Genomic DNA, 25,286 nt, shown 5'->3' on the forward strand with positions numbered 1-25,286 from the left:
CTTCATTAAAATACCTCACAGTTACATGGTCAGAATTTAGTTCCTAAGGGCCTCTCACCCTTTGGGGAAGGGAGGCCAAACAGAAAGTGCCAGAAAACGAACAAGTCATGCATAGCTCCTAGGTGCTAAGCCCTTCGCCTGGGCTATCTCATCTGATTGTCCTAGCAAGCCCAGGAAGTAGGCAGTGCCACTTGATTATTATGCCTTCCTCCTGTCCTTTCTTCTCATTTTCTCCCTCCCTCCCTTGTCCTTTCTGTGGAAAACAGAAGCCCAGAGAGTTGGTTTTTTTTTTTTTTTTAAGACTTTATTTATTTATTTGACAGAGAGAGACACAGCGAGAGAGGGAACACAAGCAGGGGGAGTGGGAGAGGGAGAAGCAGGCTCCCCGCAGAGCAGGGAGCCCGATGCGGGGCTCGATCCCAGGACCCTGGGATCATGACCTGAGCCGAAGGCGGACGCTCAATGCACTGAGCCACCCAGGTGCCCCGCCCAGAGAGTTTAAGTAACTGAAGCAAGGTCACACAGCTGGAAGAAGGCAGAAGCGTGATTTAAAGCTAGATCTCCTGGACCACTGCTTTTGCTTTGCCCTCATGCTGCCTTTCTGTTCTCCGGGCCCTCTGAAGTCTGCCTTCTTACGTTCTAGGGCAAATGCCTTCCTGTGTCCAGCCTTAGGCTCTCACAAACTCTGAGCTAAAAGGCTTGCTCTTCAAATTTCCGCTTGGCCAATCGGCCCTTCCATCACTGGTTCGAATGAGGACCTGAAGAACAAACAATCCCTCTTGGTGGGTTCTCTACTGTCTGAGGGGTAATCTTGTCAGCAAGACAAGTAAACAACTTCTAAATGCTCCACCGTTAGGCAAATGCAACTCATGACAACTCTGGACAGAGTCCCTCATTGCTGCTAGGCCTTGCCCTGGGCCATTTTTGTGATCTGCACCAAGAGTACATCGTCCACTTCCCCCATCCTGGAGGCCAGAGTGTGATGTACTTACACCGTGTCCCGAACACCTGTTCTCTCCTTTAAACGTCACCGAATCTCCGTAGCAGCCTCTGTCCTCATGTTTGTGAATTTCTATGCAGGTAGGACTTACCTGACTCCCATTCTCAAGGCCATCCTTCTTTATTTTTAAGATTTATTTATTTGAGAGAGAGAGCAGGGGGAGGGGCAGAGGGAGAGGGAGAGAGAGAATCCCAAGCCCACTCCCTGCGGAGCTCGGAGCCCGATGCGGGGCTCGATCCCATGGCCCTGAGATCACGACTTGAGCCGAACCCAAGAGTCGGACGCTCGCCTGACTGAGCCACCCAGGCACCCCGATTTCTGACTCTCTTCGCAGATGCATTCTTCTGCGACTGAATGGGCACCTCTTACAGTAGTGTTCTTGCCATCATATCTGATAGCATCCATAGTCATTGATTTTATAATATTATCAGGGCATTTTTCTGCTTTTCCCCTCCATTTTCAAGTTCTCTTTATCAGATCAGCAAGGCTCTGGGTAAACACATTTTTTTTTTAGTTATCGTAGAGAACTCTGTTCGTAGCCAAGAGCCCAGCAGTCTAGTATTTTTAACTATGGTCCGGACAAATCCTATTCTAAAATTCCATCTCTATAGGCAGCCATTTCATCTTCCACATTCCGTATTCTTTTCTTTTCCAAAGTACCAGTTTTCTTCTTTTTTTTTAAAGATTTTATTTATTTATTTGACAGAGAGAGACACAGCGAGAGAGGGAACACGAGCAGGGGGAGTGGGAGAGGGAGAAGCAGGCTTCCCGCCGAGCAGGGAGCCCGATGCGGGACTCGATCCCGGGACTCCAGGATCATGACCTGAGCCGAAGGCAGACGCTTAACCGACTGAGCCACCCAGGCGCCCCACCAGTTTTCTTTTGTAAGAAGAAAAGGAAACACCACGTGGTCTCCCAAGTCCTTGAATTTTCTGCACACAACCTCATAGTCCTTGGAGACGGTTTCCATGTCTCCTTTGGTGGGTGGGGCTCCTCACCCTACAGGGGGACACCTGTTAGATTAAGAGGTGGAGGAAGGTGAGGGGCACCCGGCTGGCTCAGTCGGTAGAGCGTGCAATGCTTGATCTCGGGGTTGTGAGTTCGAGCCCCGTGTTGGGTGTAGAGATTACTTAAATATTTTATATGAATATAAAATAAAATATTGTATTTATTTTTTTAAAGATTTTATTTGTTTATTTGTCAGAGAGAGAGAGAGAGAGCACAAGCAGGGGGAGTGGGAGGAGAGAAGCAGGCTTCCCGCCGAGCAGGGAGCCCAATGCAGGGCTCGATCCCGGGATCATGACCTGAGCCGAAGGCAGATGCTCAACCAACTGAGCTACCCAGGCGCCCCTTGACTGTGGATTTTAATCCCTTCTACCTTCCCTATTGTTTGTCATCTCTTCTCCAGAATTATCCAATTCACTTCCAACGGGGTTGAACCCCAGTAGCCTGTTGTCTCCTCCTTTGACATTGCTCTACTTAACAGCAGGGAGGTTTTCCCTGTTGACCATTTTAGGATTTTTGAACCTTTACCTCCTGCTCTTTCTTTTTCTTTCTTTCTTTCTTTCCTTCTTTTTCTTTCTTTCTTTCTTTCTTCTTTCTTTTTTCTTTCTTTCCTTTTTTTTCTTTCTTTCCTTCTTTTTTCTTTCCTTCTTTTCCTTTCTCTTTCTTTCTTTCTTTCTTTCTCTCCTTCCTTCTTTCCTTTTCTTCCTTCCTTCCTTCTTTCTTTTCTTTCTTTTTTTTTCATTTTCACCCTCAGTCTGCCTAGGAATACCTCAACCTCTGTGGTAAGTCAGAAGAGAGAGGTTGTTCACAAACCTTTTCACTTCTTCAAGAAAAGTCGACAGTTGAAAAGCTTGCATTTAGTGTAACGAACACAAAGCCACTGAATTGCTTCCAACCGCAAGACAGAGCTGGTAGGTCCTTGCCTGGGACGGTCTCCATACCTCCCCGCTTGGAGTTCTCGCACTCTCACGTGCGGTCACCCCCAAACCTCCCTCACACTCCTCTCAGATAGCTGTCACCCGGAAATCCCGCCAGATACTGCTGTCTGCCACTGTGGGGGACCTGAACCCTCCTCATGAGGGCATCGAGTGGCCCATTTGGCGTGTCCACACTCCTCTTTTCCTAGCACCATTTCTTTGTAAGTAATCAGAATCTGTACCCTGTTCTGTGACATTTCCCTTTTTTTTTTTAAGCTGTCCTGGAATCCTACCCCTCTTCCCAGCTGGGAAAGGGACATTTCCCCTGTCCTAGTCCACGCATCTCTCCTGGATCCTTTGCTCTCTCACAGCAGGTACCTGGCCTCTGTCTGTGTGTAATGGTTAATTGTGCAGAAACCTAACACGCTCATGTGCCATGCTCTTCGGCAGCTGTATTTAAACCTCTGGCATCTGCCTCACTGTCCCTTTGGGGGTTTTTTTTTTGAACCGAAAATTCGCAAAAGGCACGCACTTTCTTTTTGTGGATTCATAGTGCATGTCCTTCAGAATTCTCTTTTATCATCACTGATAGGAGAGGCCTTAGAACTCATCTGTGCAACTTCCTCATGTTTTAGATTAAGATAGTGAGGTCCAGAAAGAGGAAGTTCCCTCTGCAATCATTTATTGAGCATCTGGCACATGTTAGCTGCTGTGAGGGACACAAAGATACCAGATGCAACCCCCGGCTTCCAGAAGCCTTTTGTCTAGCTGGAGAAGACATAATGGGGCAGCTAGCTACCGTGCAAGGAAGAACAGGGTGAGTTCCATCGAACCTGCTAGAGTGGCGCAAAAGACAGCGAGGGGAAAGCTCTTCTGGAGTGACCAGTGACGTCCTCATGGAAAATGGCAACTGAGCTGCAGCCCGAAGGGTTTCATGGACGTGGGGACTGGACACACTCCAGACAAAAGCCCAGCTCACGGGTAAAAAGGCAAATAGTCTAGGCTGGTTGGTAGAGAAACAAACATTGGGACATAATCCTGGATGAGCAAATTGGGGCCAGTGGAGGGTGGTAAATCCTTCCTTCTATCAGTCTGATCCTACTGGCCTTACAAGTCTCAACCTGAACATCACCTCCTCCAGGAAGCCTTTCCGGGGCACCTTCTCTTAAGCAGGTCCTCTCATTACATTATCCTCCATTGCTGCATCCCACGTACGTCCTTCGTAGCATTTGGCGTAATGTGTAATTACATACTTAAGTCACTGCCTTGTTTGTCACCCTCCCCCAACTAGACTATAAGGTCCTTGAGAGCAGGGACCGTTCTTTGACTCGCCATTGTATTGTTTGCATCAGGCACGACAACCTGTTGCTAGGCGCTCAGCAAGCTGCGGCTTGTGCTATCACGAGGGTGCGGGCAGTGATGATGAAACCCAAGGACCATACTGAACAGATAGCGTCAAGAATCAACACATGGGGGCGCCTGGGTGGCTCAGTTGGTTAAGCGACTGCCTTCAGCTCAGGTCATGATCCTGGCGTCCTAGGATCGAGTCCCACATCAGGCTCCCTGCTCAGCGGGGAGCCTGCTTCTCCCTCTGACCCTCCCCCTTCTCATGCTCTCTCTCATTCTCTCTCTCTCTCTCAAATAAAAAAAAAAAAAAAAAAAAGAATCAACACATGTTGGTAAGAGGTTGGATGTGATGCCCAAAGGAGAGAGATCAGGTTTGGGGCCTAGGTGACTCGGAGAATGGTGGTGCTTAGGAGGCGGGAGAAGAGTGAGCGAGGGAGTCAAGGAGAAGCCAGCGTGGTCCACAGAGAAATGACATTGATGGTGAGAGCAGGGATGTGGCATCTTCGTCCGTCCACAACGTCGAGGCTCAGAAAGGGGTCTTTGAGCGCCACGCTCGGGAGGCGGTGGCTGACCTTGAGAGCCTTCCTCCACTCAGTAAGCGCGTGGATGGTCAGTAAGTGGTTGTAGGGCAGGGAGGCTGTTCACTTCTTGGTGAGAGGACAGCAGAGTGAAAAGGAGGGGAAGGAGCGAAAGGAGAGGAAGTGGCTGGAGATGCAAAGGAGTCATAATTGATGGCGCAAGATCCCGGGAGAAGTTGCAGGCACTTCAGAACGGAAGCTCTCCCTAAAACAGAAAACAAAATTCATACCACAGGTTTGGGCCCGGGCAAATCTTTTCCCACCGAGGTGGAGCCAAAGACGAGGGCGGCCCTGGTCTTTCACGGGACGGATGTTGTGCCACGTGCTACGGATATGCAGACCACTAAGACATAGTTTGTGCCCTCAGCGAGGAGTCACAGACGCGAAGACAAAAAGAATGGGGCGCTGGGGGGCTCAGTGGTTGAGTGTCCGCCTTCGGCCCGGGTCATGATCCCGGGGTCCTGGGATCGAGTCCCGCATCGGGCTCCCTGCTCAGCGGGGAGCCTGCTTCTCCCTCTCCCACTCCCCCGCTTGTGTTCTCTCTCTCACTGTATCTCTGTCAAATAAATAAATAAATTTTTTTTTTTTTAAAGGCAGACAAAAAGAGATAAGGGCCATAAACCATTCCAAGTGTGGCAGAGTGCGAGGGGGCAAGCGAAGCACCTCGGGGCACAACTACTGCGGCCCCAGCCCGTGTTTGACTCGGCTCTGCCCCTTACGAGTAAGCTGTGTGGCCTGTCTGGGCCTCCGTTTCCTCTTCTGGGAAAGGAGAGGACACGAGCACCCCTGTCACAGGGCGGTTTGGGGCACTAGGTGAAGGAAAATGGGTAAAGCCCTTAGCACAGTGCCTGTCACGCAGGAAGTACAAAATGAAGGTCAGCTGTTGTGACGCCGAAAGGTCTGGTACAGGGTCTCCTGGCACTAAGGAAGGGACAGTCCAGGCGACCTAAGAGGCGGGAGCGAGAGAGGGGGCACATAAGGGAGGAGCAGGCTTCCCGCCGAGCGGGGAGCCCGACGTGGGGCTCCATCCCAGGAGCCCGGGATCACGACCTGAGCCGAAGGCAGACGCTCACCTGATGGAGCCACCCGGGCGCCCCGGGAGGGGGGAAGCTCTTGAAGCGAGTCTTAAAAATACTAAGAGGAGTCTTGCGGGTAAGCAAGATGGGGAGGCAGCAATGGGCAGGAAAAGAGGCGTGAGCAAAACCACGGGGCTGTGGTGGTCCAGGCTGGGGCGGCCGGACGCGGCAAGAGGCGAGGCAGCGGAGACGGCCCAAGGCCTGGTGGCACAAGGGCCACGCTACGGGGCTTGAACTTTTCCCCGCGGGTAGCAGGGCCCCATGGGAGGCCGGTTCTGCGGGCTACGTGGAGGACGGCTGTGGGCTCGGCAAGGCCAGCGAGGACAACACGGTCCGGCAGGCGCCCTGCAGGCGGGTGTGAACCCTTGTTCTCGAGCCCCCCACCCCCGGTCCTTGGAGGTACCGGGACGCTCGCGCTTGGCGTGCGGGCGGCGGGGCGGGGGCAGGCTCCGCAGGCGGTCCGTTTGCTCTGCCGCGCAAGCCGCCGGTGCGGATCACACGGCGACCGCGGGCTCGGCTCTGCGGAGGAAGACGCGGCCGGGGGCCTCGCTGCGGGGGACCCCCGGGCGCTGGGGAGCCGGGGCGGCGCTTCCGTGGAAGTGGGGGGGGGGGCTTTTCCACGTGTGGGGTTTGCCCTTCGGGAAGTTCCGTGTGCGGTGACAGAAGGTCCTAGAGGTGCCAGGGCACTGACTGGGCGGATACAAGGACGGATGGAACCGAGGCCACGGACTGCTGGGCGGGGACAGGCGTGAAGGGCCGAGCCTGGGAATGCGGACACCCTGCGGACAGCGAAGTGACCCTGCCGGGCCCCAGACGGCTTGGCGCGCTTCTCCCCAGCTCCGACCCTCACGGTTTGCGTTTCTGCAAGGCTTCCTGACACCCGGGGCTTCCAGGGCTTGGCGCCAGGCAAGCGCCGTCTCTGTGGGAAGGGCCCCGTGGCCTTTGAGCTCGAGCCCGGCGTCCCTTCAGGCCCGTCCTTTACTTGCTTGCGCCTTGGTCCCCCCGGCCTGCCGCTCGGCTGCCCCCTCTCCTCTGCATCCTGGTCCGTCAGCCTCGTCCCGGAGCGCGACGTTTGCACAAAGCTTTTGCCTTCATTAGGTAATTTCTAGCCGCACTTTCGCCTCACCGGGAGGTCGGTGGTCTGTAGCCGGACACAACTTTCTTGTCATCGTATCACCCGAGGAAGGTTTGCACGCACGGCCGCTCGGAGCTGAAGGAAGCGCGACGGGGCTCGCCGGGCTGTCAGCGGCAGCGGAACCGGGGAGACGGCCGGGCCCGACCCCGGGGGAGATGGGGCTCTGGCCAGCTGGTCACAGCAGAGCTTGCGGGGGGGTCTACCATGGGTGTTTGAGTTGCTCAGTGGCTTCCCCTGGGGGCCGGATTTTCTCCAGCTGAGCCTCCCCTGCGAGGAAGGGCAGCTGCCAAGACAGCCGGCGCCTCACCGCGGCGGGGCGACAGGGCCGGCTCTTTGCTCCCTTTGCCCTTGGGAGCCGGATGCCCTTAAGCCCTCCAGGAGCATTCTGGGCACTCCCTTCTGGCGGGCTGCCTTCCAGCAAATGAGAGAACGGGGCAAAGGAGTCAAGCGCCGCGAACAGGTCGGGAGGAGCCTCCGTCCCGTGGCTCAGCCCACAGCGGCCAGGGCTTCTGAGCAGCCATCGCTCTTGACCGCGGTCACGGCCGTGGCCCCGCAGGCTGGTTCACAGAAGCTGCGCGGCCATCAGCCAGGTCACGCGCCTGCTCTCGGCGCTCCTCTCTTCGGGGGGCCGACCACCTGCCCTGCCACCTGGGGCCTAGCCTGGGCCCGGCTCCCCCGTTTCCCCCTGAGCTCTCAGTGGTTTCTGGAAACACGGGGAGCCAGCAGGCCAGCTCTTCGGCGCCGCATTCATCACTCAGCCCCCCGCTGCGAGCTGGGCCCCTGCTTCCTCTGTAAGAGATGTCCTTGCGGCCGCAGGCGTCCCCCAGCTTGTGCACCTTTGCGGGAATGTCAGCATCCTGCCACGGAGGCTATGGACACGCCTCTCACCTGCTTGGTGCTGTGAGGTGGCGTTTGGGGGCCGTAGTGGGAGACCAAGCATATAGCTTTCACGAAGGACCGGGTACAAGCACAGTGGTCTGGAACCATCCAGAAGAACACCAGACTCGGTCAGTAGAGTCTTCTGAAGATTTTTGAGAGAGAGAGAGTACGCGGGCGAGGGCAAGTGGAGAGGTGGGGAGAGGGGGACAGAAGCAGAGGCAGAGGGACAAGCACACTCTGCACTGAGCGTGAGGCCTGACGCACGGCCCGATCGCCCGACCCCGAGATCACGACCTGAGCCGAGGTCAAGAGTCGGATGCTTCACCGCCTGAGCCGCTCTGGCGCCGCTGGGTAGAGAGCCTTTCGGACCCCAAAGTCTTGAGACTTTTCCCCACGACTGTGCCCCCACCCTCCCTTCTCGACCCCATGAAGAAGGCCTCTGAGCCACACACAGTTCATTGCAACTATCGTTTATTAAAAAATATATGTCTCCTTGGAAGGAACACTGGTAAACCAACTAGTGTCATGCTTACTTTGAATCTTGATTTCCTTCCCTGGGAGGGGCAGAGGGTTGAGCATCACTCAGAGTACAGCACTTAACATCAGGGAAATCAACACTCCCCGCTCACCCCCTCCTCACCACAGTCACCATCGCCCACCACGTCATCCCTCTTTGCCTTCAATCCAGTGTACTGCCCAGGTGAAGCTGCTGCCCTTTCTTTCCCCTCATTCTGGGCCCCACACTGTACAGTTAGCCTCATTATGCCGGTAGGAGAACTGTTAACAGATTTCCTAAATTTTGCTGGTAGCACTCAGAGCGCCTTCGACATGGCGTCGCTCGCCATGGGTCACAACGCCGTGGGCTGGGAAACCGCGGACTCAAGCCCAGGGCCAGGCGTGTCCATGCTCTTCTCCCCTGTGTCATGCCCATCGTGGGCCTCGGGAGGCACGGTGGCTTCAAAAACAGCCCGGGGGGGGGGGGCGGGGCGGGGCCCGAGGCCCACCTGCCCCCTGTACTTGTGGTCAGAGGAGAAGCTCCCCTGGCCGCAGTCACTGCCTTCTGACTCTGGCACAAACCAGCACGGTTTCAGGTCTCACCAGCAAGGGAATCCTAGCCCCACGGGTCACGCGGACAGCCTTCGAGTCCGCGCTCTCCCCGAAGCAACAGTAAGCTACCAGCTGTTGGTGCGGGTGCTGGGGTAGGGCGTACGGAGCAGCTGCGGAAAAAACCCAAAGCCAACTTCTCATCACATGGCTGGCCAGGCCCAGTGCGGTCCCACCGTCCCGGCGCAGAGCCAGAAGGCAAGTGACTCCCCGGCCCCGGTGCTGGGCCCCACGGAGGGGCCTCTGCGGGGGAAGGGTGGGGATTCGGGCGCAGCCCCGGCCTGGGAGCAAAGGGACCCGCCGCGGCACGGAGCCCCAGCTCCCGCTCTCCGCTCCCGGCAGCCCCCGCGTCCCCTCCGCGGACCGGACGGCCACGCCGGGCGCACCTACTCTATCGCAAGGCCCGGCTCCTCCACAACGTCATGAACCTTTAAAACACTTGTCAAATTGGATTCTACGCATTCACTTAAATAGTAAAAGTAAAATTTGGAATAATGAAAAGGCTGACACGGTAGCACAACATGGTTTTGGTTTAACAGCAGCTTAAAAATGAACAAAAAGGAAACCTCTCATGCAGACACATCGGGTGGCAGAAAACAATAGGCAATTTAATCTGGAGCACTGCTAGCCATTCTCTCGCTTTCTGCACCCGGGACTGACTGTGCCTCCCGGGCGGCAGCTGCTTCGGGGTCCCGTCCCCAACCCTCTCGCCCCCAGAGAAAAAGCCCGCTCGCTGACCCCGACCTAGAGACAACCTCAGCTTTCAAGAGAATGACCAAACGCGAGTGCCCTTGGTACAGCACTTACTACCACTTGCGATCCCTCCCCAACCAGCTGGGATATAAGATGCCATCTGATTGGAATATGAAAATTAAAGCATTTCTCTAATAACACAGTACCATTGATGAAGTCTCCATAGATTTTCTAGTCCAAATGTGTGTGAATATATATATATTATATGAGAGTGTATAATATATATATATAATAATTTCTATATATTTTATATAAATTACATATATATATCTATATATAAATAAGATACTTTCTGTCGCCATACGTTGCACCGTTCAGCGCTGCGTGACGGCAGCGTGAGAAGCAGAAATGCCCGGGGGCATCTCGGCACGCGGCACACCGAGCTCGCTTCACAAGCCATGCAGCCGTCCAGAGCCTGGCTTTCCGGCAGTCCTCCTCTCGTCTCTTCGCTTCTGCTTGGTTTTTATGAAAACAATGACTCTGATGGATTTGCACCTGTGCTAGCGCTTGGGAAAGGTCCATGCAGGAATGGGCACAGTCACGTGATGAGTGAGATGGCATCATCCCAAAAAATAAACTAAAACAAGATGAAAATTTAAAAAAACAGAACAGGACTAGAAAACTCAATTTTTGGGACATATCTAAAAAAGGGGACAAGAACAGTAGTCATTTGTTCTCCTGGTGGGGACAGGACTGAAGAGGGAGGAGGGAAGAGGGACTTGATGTCTTCTGTTCACAAGAGAGTGCTTGGTGGGGATTCTTCAGAGTTTTTCAGGGGATGGGACCCAAATGTAGTGCCCAGACTGGTCCTCGATGATTTGTTTGATCTTGTTGTAAATCTCTTCCAGTGAGTCACCCTGTACAATGGCTAAAGTGAAGAGGAAAACAGAATTATTAATGTGCTCCGCAGCACCCCAAACCCGGCAGTCCAGCCTGCCCCGCCCCCCCCCCCCCCCCCCCCCCCCCCAGCTCAGCCTGGCAGAGATGCCCGCACAGCCTAGGGCAATGAGGGAAACCGGCAGGTGCTCTCAGCCCACGGCCCAATGTCAACTTGCCGAGACAGTGAGACTAAGTGGCAATGAACGAGAAAACAGATTGTTCAAAAAATGTTTACTGAGCACCCATTAGATGCCAGACCTCGAGGCTCACGTTGCTCTTGGCATCCATGAGGCCAGCAGCTGGTCATTGTAAACAGCCTCAGTAGAAGATTTGGAAAATCCCAGTTAGCCAAAGAAAGAACCGAAAGAAACGGTTTCTAGCAAGAGGCAGGGCTCCCGGGGCCATCACATCTGCTCTATGTCAGAGGTCAGCCCGGAAAACGAGGACACGGACGTAACAGTAAAGGGAAGGTCCGAAAGCCACGGTCTGACAGTACGGCTACGTGTCCTTTCCCTGCTTCACCTGGTGGCACCAGCAGCTGCGGTTCACTCAGCACCAACCTGCACACAAATGTCACTGTGCTTTATTTTTTTTCAGTTTCTGTCTGTAAATTCTAATCAGTTAACCTACAGGGTAATACCGGTTTCAGGAGCAGAACCGAGTGATTCGGCACTTACATACAACAGCCAGTGCTCATCCCAACAAGCGCCCCCATCCAGCCCACCCCCCCCCCGACCTCCCTGTGACTGCACTTTAAAGGTAAGCAACATACTACAGAGAAACTTTAACAGCCTTTTAGGGACTGACCTTCCAAAATAGGGGCCATATACACACACACAAGCACGCCACGCACACATGCACACACACTGACAGACAACTCAAACACCCCACTGAGAAATCATCGTCATCAACCAACGTGGATTCGGCACCTAAAACACGCAAAACCGAGTACTACACTGGGAGGAGGAGCTGGGAGGGAGAGAAGCAAAGTAACATAGGGAGCCTCTAATCTGGTAGGAATATGAGGACAAGATGAACAAAATGATCCAAGGCAGCAGTTGGTGGTGGTGGTCGATACTATAAACTGGCTAAACTCCCCTGGATGGAAGGAGCTTGAGTATTTTGCAAAGGTCTGACCTCCAAAGCGGCCAGAAACTCTGTGCTGGGTACCTAAGCCTTTTGGAGACACTTAGAGGTGTCTGGCTGGTTACTCGAGCCGGGCAGCAGGGCTTCTTACCTGTGAAGTATTCTCCAAACTCCTGCTCCAGTTTCATGGCTTTGTCATAGATTTTATTTGCTTGTTCATATGTCTGCCGTCGGTTCATTTCCCTGCCAAAGACAGAGAAGAAAAATGGTACCAAACTGGATGTGTTTTTTTTTTTTTTTCTGAGAGAGAGCGCACGAGCTCGGGGTGGGGGAGAGGGGGCATGTGCAGAAGGAGAATCTTTTGCTTTAAAGATTTATTTATTTATTTTAGAGAGCACACAGGCAGGGGGCGGGGCTGGGGGGGGCAGACGGAGAATCTCCAGCAGACTCCCCGCTGAGCGCGGAGTCCGAAGCGGAACTCGATCTCACGACCCTGGGACCACGACCTGAGCCGAAACCAAGAGTTGGACGCTCAACTGACTGAGCCACCCAGGTAGCCCCTGGATCCTACATTTTGATTAACATAAAGGATTGCTCCCAGGCTCCCTGAAAATCTGCTCAGCTGCCCTATGAGAGCAGCAGTGGCCCACGGCTCAACATCTGCCCCAAACTTGCCAGGTTTAAAAAGGGCAACTGGAATACAAGTGCAGACACTCAAAGCAGAAGGAAGCCTCGGGGACCAGCTGGGGTGCCGACTTGCCTTGGAGCTTCCATGGGGTCTTACCCCTGCCCGACAAATCAGTTTATTTTCTTGTTCCTTTCCAGGGCCCTCCCCTAGCTGGGAGCGTCTGAGGCTCGCAAATACTTACATAAGTGCTTCAATGGACTTGGGCTTGATGAAAATGGCAATGGGGTAAAGTTGTGCTTGCTGCAGCCTCTTGATAGCATTGCCGGAAACATCTAAGATGCAGTGCTTGCCCTGAAAAGGCAAAGACCTGTTATCAGCCCACCCAGTCTCTGTCTACCCAGCCCCAAGCACGTACCCAGCAGCAACCCAAACATCTGCCTGGAGGGGGGGGGAACCCAGGGTCACCCAGAGAGGCCTAGAAGATTCTATCGCTGAGGCACCCAGGCCCCACATTTTGCTCCTACTAGCCAGAAAAGGCCACATCTGCAGAGGGGTCCCTATGCATGTCGGTGACATGCTGGGGTGAGCTGCGTGGAGGAGACACAGCCACCTCCATCCAGGGGCTGGGAACACGCAGAGCCGGCATGCCGCTTGATAGGCCCTGTGCCGGGAGGAGGCGGACCCTAACGGAATGCCAGTGGGGCCATTTCGGTTTTTCCTTTGACGGTTGTATTTAGCAGGGCCATCTCCTCTCTTCTTACCCTCTCTGCAACTGCCCGCACTGACTGGATGCTGGTCCCATAGAGATTATCATTAAATTGGCCTGCTTCGATGAACTTGTTGTCCTGAATATCCTTCTCCATCTGTTCTCGGGAGACCACAAAGTGGTAGTCTTGTCCATCCACCTCATTATCACGCCGAGGCCGAGTGGTATCTGAAGGAAGAAAGGAAATGCTGGGTGGCCCAAGGACAATGACCTGCCCCAGGCCAAAAGAGATGACTGTTCCTCTCTCACCTGGGCCCTGGGGCCACTCCAATATTTTCCAGGTGAGTGGCGGGGAGAGTAGCTGAAAGAAGTGTGTCTTGCCTACTTCTCTTGTAACCACCAGGGCTCACACACAGGGAGCTATTTGCTTTAGTTTAAACTGGACCAGAAAGGTAGGGTTTCCTGGGCCAAAACCTGGCAGAAGAGGCCAAATGTGGCACGGGAGCCAGCGAACCTAACAAGCTGTCCATGGGGCCGTGCCAACACCACTTGGACCAGGCCCCCCATTAGTCCAATCCTTCCCGACCATCACCACTCAAAACTTCTCTCCAAGGGAGGAAGCAGGCCAGCCTGATGGCTTAGGCCTCCCAACCCCATCAGCCCTGTGGGAATCTACTGCTGCCTAATCTCTTCCAGAGCGTTAGACGCTGTTCCCAGAGAACCCTAGTACCTGGCCCCACACCCTTTCCACAGAGCATCAGAGTAATCGTTCCCAGGGCACCAACGCCTCCCTCCCAAAACCTTCCTGGGCTCTTACGTGGCACACAGGATCCAAATTTATGCGGGAACTCCGAGATCAGGTCATCGTTGACTCTGTCCTTCATTGGGCCCAGGATGATCACAGGCCTTGCATAGTGAACTGGAGAAAGAGAGCATGGAGGTCGTGCGCGAGGCCTCCCACCTGACGGCCTCTTCTACCTAAGTCTGCCTAGAACACCGCAGCTCTGGAGCCGCCACTCAGACAGGGCAGAGTGTCTGCGGCCATTCCCTGGCTTTTAACTACAAAGACATCAAAGAGCCTTTAATTTGAAAATATCTAAGTCCAAGGCAAGTCTGAAATCAGAAGCATCTCCCCTTCCAACAGATTCAGGAGAAATCTCTGCATGGGCACCAGCAGCTAAGCAAGGTTTTTTCCGAGGAGCCACTACAGGGAGGGACTGGGACCTTTCTTTTGGAAACGGTCACACCCACTGAGACTGACCCTTGCCCTCTTTGTCAACCTGTCCTATCCTCTGGAAGGCACCCCGGCAGCAACAAAGGTATGGTGAGGGGTGCACACTGGGTTTCCTTCCCCATTTTCTACAACAAGCGGAAGACGCAGGAGAGAAGGAGACGCCCAGGGGCTGGACGTGCGATGGGCCCCGCCATGCACTTCCCTCCGCCGACACGGCCAACCACTGCGTTGGGCCCCACGACCACGAGACCAGCTTGAAGGCAAGACTCTCAGAAGGGGGCTTACTTTCTTGCCGTGTCACTGGCTCATATGACAAAATTGCATCCTCTTGTCCTTCTGCAACAAAAAAGGGAGACACGTTAGCACTTTGTAATCTGCCTCCCTGTGTCCTGGTCCCCCTCCAACACTCCCCTCACCCCCCGCTCTGCCAGAAAACAGCCTTGTCAATGTGGTACTTGCCACCACCTGCCCTGTGGGCCTGTCTGCTACCCATTGGCAAGAAAGCACAGGAAGCCCTTCACCACCCCTGGGACAGGAGTCCTCTCATTCAGCAAAATATCGCTGACCAAAGGGACATGACCCAGAAGCCATGAAGCCTCCACCAAAAACCACCCTCATTTCTCAGGAACTGTTCTTATAGGTAATAGTCAACTGTGCTCAATTACCCTCTTGCTCTGGTAAGAATCACAGGGAAGCTTCAACTGGTCCAGAAATACTGTCCACGTCCCCTAATCTGCAAGCAGGGGAGTCAGGGCACTCATGCAAGCTAACTTTGCCCTTTTAAGGGTCTACCTATCCCCCCTGCACTGGAAGAAATCTCTAGATAAGTGGCTCAAGGCTGGGCTAAGGTCCCCAGTCCCCTTTAAGAGCAATGCTGAGCCCTGCTCTCTCCTCACGGTAGAGCTCCATACATCCTAACAGTGATGAACTTGGGGCGCCCAGGTGGCTCAGCCGGTTAAGCATCTGCCTTCGGCTCAGGTCATGATCCCGGGGTCCTGGGATCGAGCCCCACGTCGGGCTCCCTGCTCATCGGACAGCCTGCTTCTCCCTCTCCCTCCGCCTGCCACTCTGCCTACTTGTGCTCTCTCTCTATCTCTCTGTCAAATAAATAAATAAAATCTTGGGGAAAAAAAAAAACAAACAGTGATGAACTTTTCCTAAAATAGTCACCAAGCCACTTGGTTCTGGGTGCCTGGAGGTCCCCAAGGGGCTGACAGCAGTGCTGGGGAAGGCAGCAATATTTGCATCAAGCCCCAGGATGCTTGCTCACAGGCTTCCTCTGAGCCTGACTCGTGGGCAGATTGTACAAGACCTCTAGCCATAGCTCCCGAGAGGCCAGGGCTCCCAAAGTTCGTGGGGTTCCAACTGTGGCTTCTCTGGCTTGGTCACAGGATCTCTGAAGGAAAACCGGGCAGTTACCGGATCACTTAACCCAGCAAAAAGACAAAGACACCGAGCCTTGACCCGGGGGGTCCTAGAGACCCGGAAAGGCAATTCAGGACAACAGCCCACAGGAGCCACTTGTCTTTTGGTCTCTAAGCAAATCTGTCAAACTGGCAGCATTTACAGCCCAGGATGCCCATGGCAGGGATTGACTCACTGGCAGCTCACCCCTCCCGAGGCCCCAGGGACGGCTTTAAGTCAGGTCCTGGCCACAAGTGCAAGCCTTATACTCTCCTTTAATTCACGGCCTAAAGCCCACCCCGTCAGGACAAAATGGCCACAGCATTTCCAGGATCTCCAAGTGCACATGGCTGAACGAAGCACTAGCCTCTGAACAGAAATGGCAGCCATGCAACGCGGGAATGAGGATGGCTGGGACACATGGTGGAGCCACACGACATGGGGGAGAATGACACACACTTACTGGAACTGCTTTCGCTGTCACTGGTGTTGGATGTCACTCCCTCTGCAAGCCAACAAGAAAGAGACTCCGATTCAGAACACACCACTGAGAGGTCACACGCGGCACAAAACTCAATTCCTCCAGGAGGCAAGACACCAAGCTGCCAACCAAGTCAGGCCACAGGAGACCTGCCACATCCAGGCTACCAACTGGGAGGCAGAGCTCCAACCCTGAGCCCCTGGCCACCTCATACTTGTCCCCAGAGCATTCTCGGGCTGCCAAGGCCCTCCCTGTACACTACAAGCCTTCCATTCTTCGGCAGCATCTTCTTCATCTGAATCAAAACAACAGACTTGGATGGTTTCCAAATCCTATCTCAAAATGCATCTCCCAAGGCTAACGACAGGAAAGGAAAGGCAGTGACAGTAGCAAAGATGAGTCCAGGGACCGGGCTGCTCTTGAATTCCCTTCCCCAGACAGAATCCCCGATGTACAGAGTTGTGCGGTGCTCCAGAACTAAGAGGCTAAGCACTAGGTACGCTGAGCTGTCACCAGGGAATGCGGCTCTGACCGTTCGGTGGGACCTGCCACCCCTATCATCTAGCCTCCTCCTCCTCCTAGCTTGGCCTCAGTGGTGAGGGAGGATGCTCCTCCATCCACGATCGGACAGATGTGTCAAAACACAGAGACCACAAACACAGAACACTGGGAGGCCAAGACAACCGTCCTGTCTCAGACCACTGGGACTTGCCTACATCTGAGTGTGGGCATGGCCGCCATGCTCAAAGGAAGCACAAGGTGCAGTATGGCCCAAACAAAGGCCACCGCTCCCAAGACGAAAGGCAAATGAAGATGAAACATGAACACAACAAACGATGGACAGAGACACTGCTCATTTCAGCCAAGATGACACTGTTCCAGACTGTGATATGCTGTGGCCCCCGGAGGAAGAACTGAGTGAGTCGCCAACCAGGGCTAGCTCCTGAGCAATCCCCTGAGGAAGCTCCTTTACTTTCATGCCTTTATTACTTATTGAAGGAGAGTATATGCTGACAGAACCTCCTGGCACAGCCACGTGTACGTGCACAGAGGGGATGCTAAGGTGCTGTCCTCTCAGTCCCTTCATTTTTCACTCTAGAATTATTTTCCAGAGAGGACAGGTCAGAGCTTTCCCGACCTAAGGCACTAGATATAAATGTATATATGGTCCATAAATGCCACTGAGACCCTCCCCCACCAGCTCAGCCCCTTAAAGATGCTCCATGGAAAGCCAGCCCATGGCTTTTCGAGGCCCCTGGACCTGCTGGGATGTCCCAGATGCATGATGGGTAAAGGGCTTCACAGTACTCTTGCCCCTAGTTAGACCCAAACTGCTCATTCTTAAGCCCAATTCTTTAGTGCTGTGTCGCTAGGGAAGTCGCTAGGGAAGTCGCTAGCCAACCAGCGGGCACCCCTCCCCTCAACAGTAGGCTAGAGATGAGCTGAGTGGTCACCCTTGGAGAAGTACATCTTGCCTACCTCATTTCTAGGGCGGGGCACCAAGATGGCTCCCCATCCCTTCCAGGTACAAAAGGAAAATACAGACGTGAATGATAGGCTTTTATTAGGGTACCAGGGATCCAGAGCAGAAGTGTGACATTCTGAGCCACTTGTTCCTCCTCCTGCTGTGGTGTCAGAGTCCTCACAACACTGTCCTCCCCTCACCCTTTGCCCTCACCCACGTTCGCTACACCCCCAACCCCAGCATCTCCACTCATGCCAGAAATACAGTTAGTGGTGTGTAAGTTTGACTTACTCAGGTTCTTTGCTCCATAATAATCGTCACTTAACCCAGGGAAGTCCTGATTTCACAGACAGCAAGGACAAAGAGAGAGGGAAAGAGGAAGGGAGGGAGGGAGGGAGGGAGGGAGGGAGGGAGGGAAAGAATTGGGACAAAAGAAAAAATAGAGAAAAAAGACAAGGGGAAGGAAGAATACAGAGCCAGGTGAGCATTAGTGACAGAAGTATGAAATACTATGAAGACCTATAATTATAGTGAGGTTAAGAACTTTGCTACAGAAAGAACGCCCCAGATCCAACAAGATACGGGTACTTCATCCTGCCCAACTTGCTGCCAGAGGGCCTTGGAGCGGACTACCCTTCTGAGGTGGTCTACAGTCTATAGCCCAACAGGACAGAACAGGTAGACTTTCCAAGGCTTAGAGTACCTGCTTTGGCTGAATTTGTACTTACAGAGCCCCAGTCTCTGCTCTGCCCCTGTAATCACCATTTCCCTCTGAGGGTGCACCAAAGAGCAGGCAGAATTATCATCATCCCAAGGAGCTTTTGCCTAATACTGACTCACCCTGTCCAGACCCTTCAGGGAAAGCTTCGTGCAGTGTCCGGTATGGCCTTCAAAGCTGACCGGAGTTGTGCAGACCACAGAGGATGAGCTCAGCTTCTGGAGAATTAGCACTAGGCGGTTTCAACTCTCACCCAACAGGGAGCCCCTGCCCCTCAGCTGGGCCACCCAACGGTGAACCCTCCCCAGGCTAGATCGAGCACGGGTACGTTCTGAGGCTGATCCAGTGAACTGTGGTGACCTCCCTTCAGACCATCTCCCACTGCTCACGAGCAGAACCAGCTGCAGCTGGTGCTTCTTACTGAGCTACCCAGGATTATGACCCATAATCTCCATTTGGATGAAGGCACCCTTGGATTGACTAGCTACCACTTCAGACAGCAATGACCTACGTAGACCATGACCATGAATCAGGCTGGCCTAGACAAAGTTAGTCTCCTGCCAGTCCCAACAGCCCAGGACCCCAAGGCCCCTCCTTATGAGGCAGCAGAGGAGAGGCTTACAGTTCACCATGAGCCATATGAGAAGTGTTTCACCAGCTTGACCTGGTGTTTAAGGTGAGGGTCAGAGCAGTTAATTTCCAAGACATATGGTAGAATACGAATATTTCTCAGGATTACATTGGTTCTTAAAAGTCAGCTTATGGCCTTTCCTACCATTTACTGTTTTTCAAAAAATCTTTATTTAGACAATGTTGAGTAATCCCCCTTCCACGTCAATTCCTTTAAGCAGGAAGGATTTTATTTTGAAGGCTGACTCTGTAACTGGGATGACAGTGAGGCTGCTGGAGCCGTGTGGACATCCCGGGTGCATATGCACATGCATGTAATTCAAGAAGCAGGTCCAACTCCAGGTGGGAAGAAAAGGCTCTTCTCTTAACACAGATGAGTAAAGTTAAGGGAAAGAAAACACAGGAGGAAGAAGCCAGGAGAGCAACACTGAGTCCCTGGACCTGGTTCTCTTGAAAAACCATTCTTCTAACCCTGACACTGTGGCTGAGAACTGATCACTACCACAGCAGAGCTTGGCCTGGCACCCCAACGCCAGTGCCAGGGATGTCCTGGTAGACCAGCCTTGGAAGCAGCTGGTCCTCAGAGCCTCCGACATTGTTTCAGAGTGAGCAGCTGGATGAGAGAGATCTAATGTCTCCCCATGCAGATCAATCTCTACACTGACTGCAAATAAGCAAGGGTGCACGCGCGCGCACACACACACACACACACACACACACACACTTTCCCCATCTTCTCATAAGGGGAGGTGCAAATGAGGAAGAGAGGGCGGGGCTGTGGGCAGTCTGCTCTCTGTACCCTGCTGCTACTTACGTTCCTGTACGCTGCTCTCCTGGGCCATGTTTTCTTTGCTCTTGTAAAATGGAAACTTTCGAGAGAGGCGGAAACTCTTTTTACGTTTCGTTTTGATCGACTGTGAAAGAACATGAAGATGGAGGGGAAGGACAGAAGAAAAAAAAAACAGAACAATGGATTTTAAAGCATGCAAGAAAAACTAAAATGGAGACAATGGTGAGCTAAATAAAAGACCATCTCTCACAAATGGAGTCTATGAGATTAAATGAAAGTTGATGTAAGAGGAAAATTATGTTTACAGGAAAATGTTGTAGGGATGTTAGAGGTTTCTACCTAATCCAGACTCACAGCACTCACTGGCACTTTCTAAAGGACAAAGGTCACTGTAGCCTCCTGGACACATGCCCTAAGGTGCCACTGATACAGTCATCTACTCCGTGTCTCTCTTCCCTCTACTGCTCCAGAAGTTCTTTGGCCTGCGAAGCTCACAGAAGAAAAGGGGTGAATGACTGAGCCCTCATGCCTCATTGGTCTGAGGGGAGGTGGTCAGAGCTCTGAGGCTGGCCTTCCTCGTTGGGTAACAAGGCCAGGTTCTGTTCAGGGTCCCCACAGCTCTGACAGGGTCTGCAGCCAGGGACATAACCACAGATGGCTTCATGTACCCGGAACAAGTCAGCCTTTCCAGACAGTCCAATTCCAACACATCTTCAAGAGCCAGTAACCCAGGGGGAAGGAGTACAGACTGGACACAGAATTTCAGTGCCCTCTCTCTGCTTTTTGAAAAGCAGTCAGTGTTCTGATAGGACAGAGCCAGCCCCCTGAAAAAGAGATATTCTGTTGTGCTCCCCAGTTCTCTTATCCAGCAGACAGACTCCAAGCTTCTTACTCCTTTTCACATATTGGCTGATTTCCTTGGGGATCCCCACTTACCCTGTTAGACTCAATCATCCCCGTCCTGGCATGGAACTTCACGGTTTTCAATCGAGCTCTTTCTTTCTTTTCCACCCTGTTTTGGAGTCAGAGAGGAGTCCTGTTACTCACTGCCAGTGCATGGTCTCAGCAGCCACCTTTTGGCTCCCTGAGTCCTAACTGTGTCTTGAGCACCAACTCTACCGAAAAGGAATGATAGAGCACATCCATTGCTCTCAAGCAACTTATAGTATAATAGGTACAAAAGAAAGCAATACCAGGAAGAGGGCAAGGAAGGCCTCAAGATCATGACCACTCACCTCTTCTTACTGGGGATCACACCGATTTGCTCGCTTTCTCCATGCGGGGTCACCAGTCTCGCCTGCCACCACTCATCATCAGACGCATTAATGACGTGCAGAATGTCACCATAGGAGAAGCTGAGCCCCTGGCTTGGCAGGCAGCTGTCCCGAGTTCGATCATAATCAAACAGGGCCCTGAAACACACAGCGAAAGATGAAGTCATCATCCTAACCCAGAATGCCAGGAGCCTGGCACTCTTGAAAGGATGGCAGAAGAAGGCCAACGCAAAGAGTCAGCACAGACCCAACAGCCTCAGAGCAGACCAGAGGGAATTCTGCAGGAGACTGCATCCTTCCTTCGGTCTCGATGTTATAGATATATGCCTCTTCTCAAAGAACATCCCACTCTCCCAAAAAAGGGGAATAAGAGAAAATCTTTCATGAGTCCCAATGCCTCAAAGCCTCTATCTAGACACAAGGTGGAAATCCAAAGTAGAACACACAACAGTCCTCCCCACTCACCCACATCCCAGGGAAACAAGTTAGCTCTACCAAAGGGCTTCCTCAGTTTGCAAACATATCTTCAAAAAGTAGTTGAAGGTAGGACATAAAAATGTTAACTAGTCTCACACAATGAATGGTAAATGCTGCAGAGACACAAAAGAGAAAAGGACCCCGTGTCCTGGGACAACTAAGGAAAAAGCTAAATCTGACATTCACCCACACAATAATAAAGTTGAAAGGACCCTGCCAAGAAGCCTCCTAGTTTAATCTCTCATCTTACACAGAGGGAGAGGGAGGCTCAGGGAGGAAGAGTAATGTGACCCAGATCACACACCTACCTAACCTAGGATGGTGGCCAGGTCCTCTGACAAGACATGCAGAGTAGAGTGATAAAGGAGAAGGTGGGAAAAGGCGGGAAGGGAGCTATACCATCCAGGCTTGAGAAAAAGGAAGAGCCCAGCTTGGCTGTAGCTGAAAGTCCTAGAAATTGAGGTTGGAAATAAAGGTCCGGGGCAAAATTTGGAAGGCTCTGAATATACCTGATCCAGTGGTCCCTGAAGATTTGAGAGTAGGGAAGTGACACATCAAAAGAGCCTTAGGAACATGAATCCACCCTCATATGTAACGGGATAATCGTGTGGAGTGGGGTGGGGTGGATTTGAAGGCAAATCTAAACCGAAACTACACGCTCAAATCCTTCAGGATCCACCGCTGGCTCTGGCTCTGGTGAAGCTAGCACTTCACACCAAAGCTCCCCGCTTCCGGGAATAAACTCACCTGCATGAAAGTGTCTACTATTCTCACCCACTGGATCTCTGCTCATAGAGTCACTGCGAATGGGTGATTTCAGTGAGAAGTTTGTATTTTTCTACTCGCCATCGAGCCTCTCTTTTTTATATTCTCTGTTAACACCTTTGTACACACAGCCCAGTGCATTTCCCAGAACTAGTTCCAAGATTTAGACTTCTACCTGCAGTTCGGTAGTCTGTGGCTCGGCTGGAAGCTGCAAAGTAAAACCCACTATTTCCCCACGTGCAGGCCCAAATGAAATACAGAAGACAGTAAAACTGTGCAGAGTGAAATACCCATCTACTTTTTAAACTTCTTCAAACAGAAGTGTTAAGAAATCAGTATCAGATTATTTGAAAATGAAAATACCCGTACTCCCACATAAAGCCTTTATCTCCCTCAACTTATGCACTTGAAGCGGTAAGGAGAGAGGCCGGGCCAGCAGATCAAGGAGGCACTCTGCCCAAGAGGCTCTTTCCTGGCTCTGTGCGACAGGATCAAGGCTGAATGCATTTGCCCTGCATTCGAAACTGAGTTTCCTAAAGCAAGGAAGGCATTCTGTCAGATGTTCCTACAAAGACGTGCATGGTGAAGACCTTATTCTAAGTGACAATGAGAAACACTAAATGTCATTCTGGGCTTCAAAGATTAAAACAAATGTAGCAGGGAAAAGAACAGAACTTGGATTAAGTACAAATTAGTTTGGGGAGGGAAGAAGGAAGATGTTAAAATGAATTAGGAGAGATTAGGATGAGGTTGTGAACACTGGAAGGGAGAGCTTACTGGTGACAATCCAGGGACAATCCAATATATATTCACCAGTAAGCTGCAGCACATGTGATCAAGTTGACATAAACATGTTTTCTGGATGTCAGGCAGCCAATTATTGGTCATTTTTTAAAATGTGACATTGAAATGAAACTAACATGGCAGGTCACTTCCAAGAGGAATTTCAGATACCTTACCATATTAAGACACATGTGCCACGAGCTAAGTAACAACAAAGTAAGTGTGGATCCCAGTCACCGAGAACGCCAGCAGTGAGCACTGCACACGGGCGGCAGCGCCGTGTGCTTTGCTTCTACCCACAGGCACAGGGGCCTTTTACAACTTTACTTTTAAAAAATATAAGTCAACATAAAAAGAAACTGCTTTCTAATATTTGTGCTGTTTCTTTTTCTTTTCTAACACATCTCACAATCACTGCTTCTTCTTGGTATTTGTTGATTACTTTTTTTTTTTTTTTACATTTTAGACATTAGATATTGGTTTTTCTTTCTTTTTTAAAAAATTTTATTTATTTATTTGAGAGAGAGCGCGAGAGATCTCGATCACAGAGGGAGAAGGAGGAGGAGACTCACCACTGAGCAGGGAGCCCGATGCGGGCCTTGATCCCAGGACCCTGGGATCATGACCTGAGCCGAAGGCAGATGCTTAATCAACTGAGCCACCCAGGCGCCCTGAGATAAATGGTTTTCGATAGCACTCACCTATCCTTTTGCCCCTGTCCTCCCAATTTAGTTATATCACATTTTGGGGGGAATAAACCATATTTAATTTTACATTACTATGTAAACAGTGTCCATAGATGACTACCCTTCCTTTCCTATAAGGTTTTTCTACGGTTTCTTTCCTGCCAGAAATACTTAATTTTTTATCTGATAATTTTTCAATATCCCTATTATTTTGTAGCTTATCTAACACAGAGGTCTATTTAGATTTACTGTTTCTTTTTGTTACAGCCAAAATATTTGAAAGCAGTTTCCTTTGTAGAGCCAGAAAAGAGGAGATAGGAAAAAGTTTAATTTTTTTGCATGTTATTATAGTATTTGAGATTTTATACTCTTCATATGCACGAATTTCACTAAAAATTAACATAAGCTCATTATAGATAATTTGAAAAACAAAGTCTAAAAACAGAAAAATCACATTTAATATAACTCAGAACTGTTCTTTTTTTTTTTTTTTAAAGATTTTATTTATTTATTTGACAGAGAGAGACACAGCCAGAGAGGGAACACAAGCAGGGGGAGTGGGAGAGGGAGAAGCAGGCTCCCCGCAGAGCAGGGAGCCCGATGCAGGACTCGATCCCAGGACCCTGGGATCATGACCTGAGCTGAAGGCAGTCGCCCAACCAACTGAGCCACCCAGGCGCCCAGAACTGTTCTTCATATTGTTGTGATACTATATAATATTGTGTAGTAAGTACACAGAAAACAGATTTCACTGAGATGGAAACATGCTGTGTATGTACAATTTGGCAACCTTAGTTGTCACTTGAAATTGTATCATTAATATTTCCCGTATCATTGATTATTCATCAAAACTAATATTTTTAAAGATGATACAATATTCTACTCTTAAGGATATTCATTAATTAAACAAGTATTTTTGAGCATCTAATATGCTCAGGCACTCTTCTGGGTGTTTAAGGAAAAAAAAAAAAAGGAAGGAAAGCACCTGGCTTGAGTCATTTACTTCCGGTAAGGAACATGTTTGGCTCTAAGTTGTCCAGCAAAGAAGGCAAAAAAAAGCGCTATATCCCACTAAAAAGTGGTCCCTAAGTTTACCTGGATTTTGTTTGATGAATTTGTGGATGAGGAACACTGAACAACAGAATAAAGAATGTTTTTAAACTATGATTTTGTTAAAGACATAGCAGCACATTTGAATTTGAAATAAAAGAAAATGAATTTGAAATTCTGAACCATAACGTCATTCTCAGTTGAGAATGTAAAATGAATGAATAAGAATTTCCTTTCCTATCAGTCAGAACTACAAATGGAAAAAGAGCTTTGCAGAACATCGGAGCCTCCGAAGTCCCTAAGTTTCTTTCCAGCTCTAGCATTTCATGAGCTCAAGTCTTTCCTAGGTCTTCTCTACCAGGTTCAACATGCCCAATTCCCTCCCGAGTCCTTCCACTGTCGTGATGGTGATTTCTTTTCCAAACCCACGGTGTAG

At 51.3% G+C, this 25,286-nt stretch overlaps 1 protein-coding gene across 4 annotated transcripts in view; it reads right to left on the minus strand.

The window, feature by feature from the left end:
* Positions 1–8,397: 8,397 nt before the first annotated feature.
* Positions 8,398–25,286, minus strand: part of DLG3 (discs large MAGUK scaffold protein 3) — a 54,466-nt gene continuing 37,577 nt past the window's right edge. For 2 of the 4 annotated variants that reach the window (XM_044911784.1, XM_044911783.1), the window contains exons 11-19: positions 21,051–21,227; positions 20,752–20,827; positions 17,969–18,014; positions 14,613–14,663; positions 13,911–14,012; positions 13,149–13,321; positions 12,629–12,738; positions 11,911–12,002; positions 8,398–10,662 (exon numbers count right to left, since the gene is read on the minus strand). In XM_044911784.1, coding sequence (XP_044767719.1) covers positions 10,556–10,662; positions 11,911–12,002; positions 12,629–12,738; positions 13,149–13,321; positions 13,911–14,012; positions 14,613–14,663; positions 17,969–18,014; positions 20,752–20,827; positions 21,051–21,227 — 934 coding nt within the window. In that variant the 3' untranslated portion in view covers positions 8,398–10,555. Of the gene's footprint in view, positions 10,663–11,910; positions 12,003–12,628; positions 12,739–13,148; positions 13,322–13,910; positions 14,013–14,612; positions 14,664–16,194; positions 16,237–17,968; positions 18,015–19,839; positions 19,940–20,751; positions 20,828–21,050; positions 21,228–25,286 lie in introns of all 4 variants that reach the window. The other 2 variants (XM_021680397.2, XM_044911785.1) reach the window with 2 other exon arrangements.

The sequence above is a fragment of the Neomonachus schauinslandi genome, chromosome X (assembly GCF_002201575.2).
Source record: "Neomonachus schauinslandi chromosome X, ASM220157v2, whole genome shotgun sequence".
Classification (NCBI taxonomy): domain Eukaryota; kingdom Metazoa; phylum Chordata; class Mammalia; order Carnivora; family Phocidae; genus Neomonachus; species Neomonachus schauinslandi.